Here is a 7,719-nt window from a genome sequence, read left to right as displayed (position 1 = left end):
GGGGCCGCTCCCGGGGGGGTCCGGGGCCGCTCCCGCCCCGCCGCGCGCGCCGACAACAATGGGGCCGCGGCCGCTGCGCCTCCGCCTTTATACCGCCCCGCGTCACGTGATCCCCGCGCTGCCACCGCGCCGCCGCCAGGCACCATGGGAAAGCGAGTCCCCTGGGGACGCGGGGCCGTGCTGTCGCGGGGTGTGATGGGAAATGGAGTCCGGAAGTGCGGAGCATGGAGGGCTGAGGGGGATCGTGGACTCGCGGAACGGTTTGGGGTGGAAAGGAGCTCAGAGATCGTCCAGTGCCACCCTGCGATGGCAGGGACACCTCCCACTGCCCCAGGCTGCTCCCAGCCCTGTCCAGCCTGGCCTGGGCACTCCCAGGGAGCCAGGGGCATCCTCTGGGAAATCCATCCCAGGGCCTGCCCACCCTCCCAGGGAGGAATTCCTGCCCAATCTCCCATCCATCCCTGCCCCCTGCAGTGGCAGCCATTCCCTGTGTCCTGTCCCCCTGTCCCTTGTCCCCAGTCCCTCTGCAGCTCTCCTGGAGCCCCTCCAGGCCCTGCACAGGCTCTGAGCTCTCCCTGCAGTGGGGTGCAGCATTCCCTTGGGGTGCCAGGCTGGGTCACCAGCGGGGGACATTGCAGTGGGTCACTGGGGTTGGGACACCAGGATGGGACATTGGGATAGAGACACTGGGGTGGTCAGCACCAGGATGGTCACTGGGACAGCGGGATGGGACACAGGGATGGTGAGCACCAGGGTGGTCACTGGGACTGGGACACTGGGGTTGGGACATTGTGGCCAGGATGTGTCCGATGCCCTCGAGTCCTTCTCCATGGGGTCACCCCTGGTGTCTCACTTGGGCACAGGGGCAGAGCCCCCTTCCCTCTGCCCATGCTGGGGCTCAGCCCAGCTCAGGGGGACATCCAGATGGGACACTGGGATGGGGACATTGGGATGGGACACCAGGGGTGCTGAACACCAGGGTGGTCACTGGGGTTGGGACATTGGGATGGGACACCAGGGATGTGGAACACCAGGGTGGTCACGGGGGTTGGGACATTGGGATGGGACACTGGGATGGGGACATTGGGATGGGACACCAGGGGTGCTGAACACCAGGGTGGTCACTGGGGCTGGGACACTGGGATGGGGACATTGGGATGGGACACCAGGGATGCTGAACACCAGGGTGGTCACGGGGGTTGAGACATTGGGATGGGACACCAGGATGGTTCACTGGGACATTGGGATGGGACAGATTTGGGACATCAGGTTTGGACAGTGAACCGAGACACTGGGGTGCAACATGCCCATGGGGTGCCAGGCTGGGTCACCAGCTGGGGACATTGCAATGGGTCACTGGGGCTGGGACACTGGGGTTGGGACATTGCAATGGCACCCCAGGATGGGTCACTGGGGTTGGGACACTGGGATGGGGCACTGGGGCTGGGACATTGGGATGGGACACTGGGATTGGGACATTGGGATGGGACACTGAGGCTGGGACATTGGGATGGGACATCAGGGACGCTGAACACCAGGATGGTCACTGGGGTTGGGACACTGGGATGGGACACCAGAACAGAGACACTGGGGTGGTCAGCACCAGGATGGTCACTGGGACAATGGGATGGGACACCAGGATGGGTCACTGGGGTTGGGACACCGGGGTGGGACAAAGGCAGGATAGGACATAGAATGGGGACATTACAATGGCCTGGATGGGACACAGCGAGGGGAACACGGGGTGATGTCCCAGGAGCCCCTAGGGACAGGTTTGGGAGGGGGGACAGTGACATCACCTTGGCAGCCCCATGGGGTCACTCAGGAGCGGCTGCAGGGTGGCCCAGGTGTCACTCGAGGGTGTCACAGGACCCGGGGGGGTTGCTGTGTGGGGTCCCCCTGGGTGGGCACCCAGGGCACTTTGTCACTGCACTGGCAGGTGTCACCAGGGGTGGGACAGGGGCTCTGGGGACCTGGGGTGGGACCCTGCTCCCGTTTGTCCCCCAGCGTGGCTATTGTCCTCCCAAGAAGGGACCCCAACACCAGCCCTGCCGTGGCCTTGGTCCCTCAGGGGCTGTGTCCTTGTCCCTGGTGTCCTTGTCCCCGTGTGTCCAGCCTCATGTCCATTGTGTGTCCTTGTCCTTCACGTGCCCACTGTGGGTCCCAGTCCCTGCCTGTCCCTGTCCCTGTTCCTGCCATGTCCCTGTCCCCGGTGTGCCCATGCCTGCGTCCTGGAGTGTCCCTGTCCCTGATGTGTCCCTGGCATGTCCTTGTCCTTGTCCCTGTCCCTGCTCTGTCCCTGTCCCTGGAGTCTCCTTGTCCTTGTCCCTGTCCCTGCCCTGTCCTTGTTCCTGGAGTGTCCCTGTCCCTGATGTGTCCCTGGCATGTCCTTGTCCTTGTCCCTGTCCCTGCTCTGTCCCTGTCCCTGGAGTCTCCTTGTCCTTGTCCCTGTCCCTGCCCTGTCCTTGTTCCTGGAGTGTCCCTGTCCTTGATGTGCCCCTGTCCCTGTCCCTGTCCCTGTCCTTGATGTGTTCCTGGCACGTGCTTGTCCTTGTCCCTGGAATGTCCCTGGCATGTCCCTGTCCTTGATGTGCCCCTGTCCCTGTCCCTGTCCCTGTCCCTGATGTGTTCCTGGCACGTGCTTGTCCTTGTCCCTGGAATGTCCCTGGCATGTCCCTGTCCCTGTCCCGTCCTTGTTCCTGGAGTGTCCCTGTCCCTGATGTGTCCCTGGCATGTCCTTGTCCTTGTCCCTGTCCCTGCTCTGTCCCTGTCCCTGGAGTCTCCTTGTCCTTGTCCCTGTCCCTGCTCTGTCCCTGTCCCTGGAGTGTCCTTGTCCCTGTCCCTGTCCCTGCTCTGTCCCTGCCCACCCCGTGTCTGTCTCCACATTCCTGGAGTGTCTGTCCCTGTCACATCCCTGTCCTTTCCCTGCTGTGTCCCTGTGCACCATGCCATGCCCTGTCAGTGGTCTCTCCTTGTCCCCTCTGTGTCCCACTGTCCTGCTCTGGCCCTGGCATGTCTGTGACCATGGCGTGTCCCTTCCCATGTCCTGTCCTGTGTGCCACCAATCCCCACATCCCTGGTCTGTCCCTGTCCCTGTCCCTGACATGTCCCTGTCCCTGGTCTGTCCCAGTCCCTGGCATGTCCCTGTCTCTGTCTCTGTCCCTGTCCCTGTCCCTGGTCTGTCCCTGTCCCTGGCATGGCCCTGTCCCTGGTCTGTCCCGGTCCCTGGCATGTCCCTGTCTCTGTCTCTGTCCCTGTCTCTGTCCCTGTCCCTGCCGTGTCCTGCCAGGGCAGGATGGACCCTGGAGGGTGCTGGGTGGGGGAGGGGGGTCCAGGGGCATTCCTGTTGAAAATCCCCCCCAAAGGCCACGCCCAAGAGCAGCCACACCCATTAACCACGCCCATTAACCACTCCCTCTGATCACACCCCCGACCACGCCCCACCACCCCATAAGACCTATAGCCCCTCCCACACATAGCCCCTCCCACCCCACAGTCCCGCCCATCCCAAAGCCCCTCCCTGTTCCAGTCTGTCCCGGTCCCTGGCATGTCCCTGTCTCTGTCTCTGTCCCTGTCCCTGTCCCTGTCCCTGTCTCTGTCTCTGTCTCTGTCTCTGTCCCTGTCTCTGTCCCTGTCCCTGCCGTGTCCTGCCAGGGCAGGATGGACCCTGGAGGGTGCTGGGTGGGGGAGGGGGGTCCAGGGGCATTCCTGTTGAAAATCCCCCCCAGGCCACGCCCAAGAACAGCCACGCCCACTGACAACGCCCTCTGACCACGCCCCACCACCCCGTAGGACCTGTGGGGGGGGGAGGGGCCGAGACTTGGCACAAAAATCCTGGCGGCAGCGGGGGGAGGGGCCGGGCGATAGAAAACGGAGTGGGGACATCAGGGGGGGACCCTGTGCCCGGGGGGACCCCGCCACCACCCCCCCCCAAAGTACAAAAGAGCTAAAAACACCGCGGGGGGGCGGGGGGCTCCGGGGACCCCGCGGGCCCGGCTGGCCCTGGGTGGTGGCACTGGGTGGTGGCCCATGGCAGTGGCCCTGGGGTGGCCCTGGGGGGGTTCTGGGGGTGTCCCACAGGTGTCCAGTGGTGGTGGCACACGGGGTGGCCCAAGGGAGGGGGACCATAGTGGCAGTGGCCCTGGAGTGGCCACCTGGGGGGGGTGGCACTGTGTCACGCCAGTGGCCGTGGCCCTGGGGACAGCCGGCGGTGGTGGCCCGTGGGGTGACCCACCAGGGACAGCCACGCCAGGGGTGCCCCAGGAACGGCGGCGGGTTGGCGGCCCCGGGGGTGGCCCAGATGTGGCTCTGGGGACACCGCAGGGGTGGCTGGCAGCAGTGACCCTTGAGGCGGCCCGTGCCAGCGCTGCCCACGGCGTGTCCCGCCACCAGCGTCCCGGTGCCACCTCCGCGCCAGCCCCCCGGGGGTGCCATCAGCGCAGCCCCGCGGCTCCGCAGCGCTGCCGGGGGCTGGTGGCCACGCCCGGTGGCCACTCCCGGTGTCGCCTAGTCGCCGGCCATGCACTTGAAGCGGTTCTTGAAGAAGAAGAGGCGCTGCTTGAGGCGCACGCTGTCGTCGGGGGGGGGGGGCCGGGCGATAGAAAACGGAGTGGGGACATCAGGGGGGGACCCTGTGCCCGGGGGGACCCCGCCACCACCCCCCCCCCAAAGTACAAAAGAGCTAAAAACACCGCGGGGGGGCGGGGGGCTCCGGGGACCCCGCGGGCCCGGCTGGCCCTGGGTGGTGGCACTGGGTGGTGGCCCATGGCAGTGGCCCTGGGGTGGCCCTGGGGGGGGTTCTGGGGGTGTCCCACAGGTGTCCAGTGGTGGTGGCACACGGGGTGGCCCAAGGGAGGGGGACCATAGTGGCAGTGGCCCTGGAGTGGCCACCTGGGGGGGGTGGCACTGTGTCACGCCAGTGGCAGTGGCCCTGGAGTGGCCACCTGGGGGGGGTGGCACTGTGTCACGCCAGTGGCCGTGGCCCTGGGGACAGCCGGCGGTGGTGGCCCGTGGGGTGACCCACCAGGGACAGCCACGCCAGGGGTGCCCCAGGAACGGCGGCCCTGGGGGCGACCCCCAGGAGGGTTGGCGGCCCCGGGGGTGGCCCAGATGTGGCTCTGGGGACACCGCAGGGGTGGCTGGCAGCAGTGACCCTTGAGGCGGCCCGTGCCAGCGCTGCCCACGGCGTGTCCCGCCACCAGCGTCCCGGTGCCACCTCCGCGCCAGCCCCCCGGGGGTGCCATCAGCGCAGCCCCGCGGCTCCGCAGCGCTGCCGGGGGCTGGTGGCCACGCCCGGTGGCCACTCCCGGTGTCGCCTAGTCGCCGGCCATGCACTTGAAGCGGTTCTTGAAGAAGAAGAGGCGCTGCTTGAGGCGCACGCTGTCGTCGCGGGCCGCCGGGTACCGGTACCGGTTGTACTGGCGCTCGCCCTCCGAGCGCCGCCACGGCAGCGCCAGCTTGGACGCGTGGTCCACGACCACGTCCTCGCACGAGCCCACGTGCAGCACGCCCAGCCCGTCGATGAAGAACTCTGGGGGGGCACGGGGGAACCCCAAAAAAGGCTCAGAGATGCCCTGGGGTGGCTCATGCTGGCTCTGATCCCGTGAGCCCATGGGGGGATTCCAGTGTCCCCCCTTGTCTCTGACCCCCTAACCCCATTGTGGGGGAGCCCAGCATCATCCCCCTTTATCTCTGACCCCCGGAATTGGGGATCCCCAGCGCGCCCTTATCTCTGACCCCATTATGGGGGGACCCAGCACCCCCCTTATCTCTGGCCCCCTGAATTGGGGGAATCCCAGAACCTCCTTTATCTCTGACCCCCTGAATTTGGGGAACCCCAGTTTCCCCCCTTATCTCTGGCCCTCTGAACTAGGGGGGGACCCTGGCATCCCCCCTTATCTCTGACCCCATTGTGGGGTACCCCAGCATCGTCCCCCTTTATCTCTGACCCCTGAATTATGGGGGGGACCCCAGCACCCCTTTATCTCAGAACCCCCAGACCCTTCGGGACCCCCCAGACCCCTCGGGCACCCCCTTAGACTGAGCCCCCAAACCTCCCCAGACCCCTCAGGACCCCCCAGACCCCTCGGGACCCTCCAGACCCGTCAGGCACCCCCAGACCCCTCAGGACCCCCCAGACCCCTCGGGACCCCCCAGACCCCCCCCGTTCCTCACCGAGGTGCGCCACGCGGCGCAGGCGGGGGTCGAAGCCCACCTGGCGCACCTTGTCGGTGCGGGCCAGGAAGAAGTTGACGACGCCGTCGGTGACGACGCAGGCGGGGAAGCCGGCGAGGCGGTGGTGGAAGCCGGGCCGGGTCCGCAGGCAGTCGCCCCCCGCGCCGCCCCCGCGCACGCTCAGCCGCTGCCGGTACGTGGTGGTGTAACCGGTGATCTCCCGCACCGCGCCGCCCACCTGCGGGCACAGCGCCGCGCTGGGGGGGCACCGCCACCGCCGGGATAGCCCGGGACCCCCAGGGACCGCCCGGGACCCACGGGAGCGACCGAGACTACCTGGACCCCCAGGGACCCCCAGGGACAGCCCGGGACCCACGGGAGGGCCTGGGACCCCCAGGGACAGCCCGGGACCCACGGGAGCGACCGAGACCCACGGGAGCGCCCGGGACAGCCGGGACCCACGGGAGCGACAGGGACAGCCCGGGACCCACGGGAGCGACCGAGACCACCTGGACCCCCCGGGACCCCCGGGACAGCCCGGGACCCACGGGAGCGCCCGGGACCCCAGGGACAGCCCAGGACCCCCAGGGAACGCCCGGGACCCACGGGAGAGACCGAGACCACCTGGACCCCCAGGAACCCTCGGGACCCACCGAGACCGCCCGGGAGCGCTCGGGACCACCGGGACATCCTGGGACAGCCCGGGACCTACGGGAGCGCTTGGGAGTGCCCAGGACCCCCAGGGACCCCCGGGACCTCTGGCATTGCCCAGCGGTGGGACGGGGCTGCTGTGCTGGGGCTGTGCCAGCACCTGGGCACCGGGACCCCCTGAGCCCCCACCAGGACCCCCTGAGCCCCCACCTGGGCACCGGGACCCTCAGGCACTGCCCACCAGGGCACAGGAACTGCCGCGGGGGGGCCACACCGGTGTCCCCAGGGTGCCACCCACCCGCGACCCCCGGGACCCGCAGCACCGCCCACCGGGGGACACTGCAGGGCAGGGGGGCACCGGGGCACCCCTGGCACCGGCGCGGGGCAGGGACCCTCAGGCACTGCCCACCAGGGCACAGGATCTGTCGCGGGGGGGCCACACCGGTGTCCCCAGGGGTGTCTCCCAGGGTGCCACCCACCCGTGACCCTCGGGACCCCCAGCACCGCCCACCGGGGGACACTGCAGGGCAGGGGGGCACCGGGGCACCCCTGGCACCGGCGCGGGGCACCGGGAGCGCCATTCCCGGACCACCCTGCGGGCACCCACCGCCCTCCCGTGTCCTGTGCCAGCTCCGGGCTGCTTCTTCCGGGGCCACCCTCCCCCCGGCCATCCCTGCCCCCCACGTGCCCGGCTGGTGCCCCCCAATGCCCCCCGTGCCCCGCACCAGTCCAGGCTGGTTCTGTCCAGCACTGGGCACGGGAACCAGGGCACCCCCAGACCACAGGGATCTGCTGGCCGTGCCCCCAACCCCGTGCCCCCTGCAGCCCCCGGTGCCCCCTGCAGCGCCCCTGTACCCCTCATACACCTGCAGCCCACCGTGCCCCCTGCAGCCC

The 7,719-nt window shown here is 68.5% G+C and overlaps 1 protein-coding gene across 1 annotated transcript in view; it reads right to left on the bottom strand.

The window, feature by feature from the left end:
* Nucleotides 1-4,817: 4,817 nt before the first annotated feature.
* B4GALNT1 (beta-1,4-N-acetyl-galactosaminyltransferase 1) overlaps nucleotides 4,818-7,719 on the bottom strand; it is a 9,349-nt gene continuing 6,447 nt past the window's right edge. Inside the window, exons 8-9 of the mRNA XM_041401242.1 lie at nucleotides 6,175-6,412; nucleotides 4,818-5,530 (exon numbers count right to left, since the gene is read on the bottom strand). Of these exons, the coding sequence (XP_041257176.1) occupies nucleotides 5,316-5,530; nucleotides 6,175-6,412 (453 nt within the window). The 3' untranslated portion in view covers nucleotides 4,818-5,315. The remainder of the gene's footprint in view (nucleotides 5,531-6,174; nucleotides 6,413-7,719) is intronic.

The sequence above is a fragment of the Onychostruthus taczanowskii genome, unplaced genomic scaffold (genome assembly GCF_017590055.1).
Source record: "Onychostruthus taczanowskii isolate IOZ18803 unplaced genomic scaffold, ASM1759005v1 scaffold188, whole genome shotgun sequence".
Classification (NCBI taxonomy): domain Eukaryota; kingdom Metazoa; phylum Chordata; class Aves; order Passeriformes; family Passeridae; genus Onychostruthus; species Onychostruthus taczanowskii.
The sequence above is the reverse complement of the archived record's forward strand: the minus strand, read 5'-3'. Positions and strand labels throughout refer to the sequence as shown.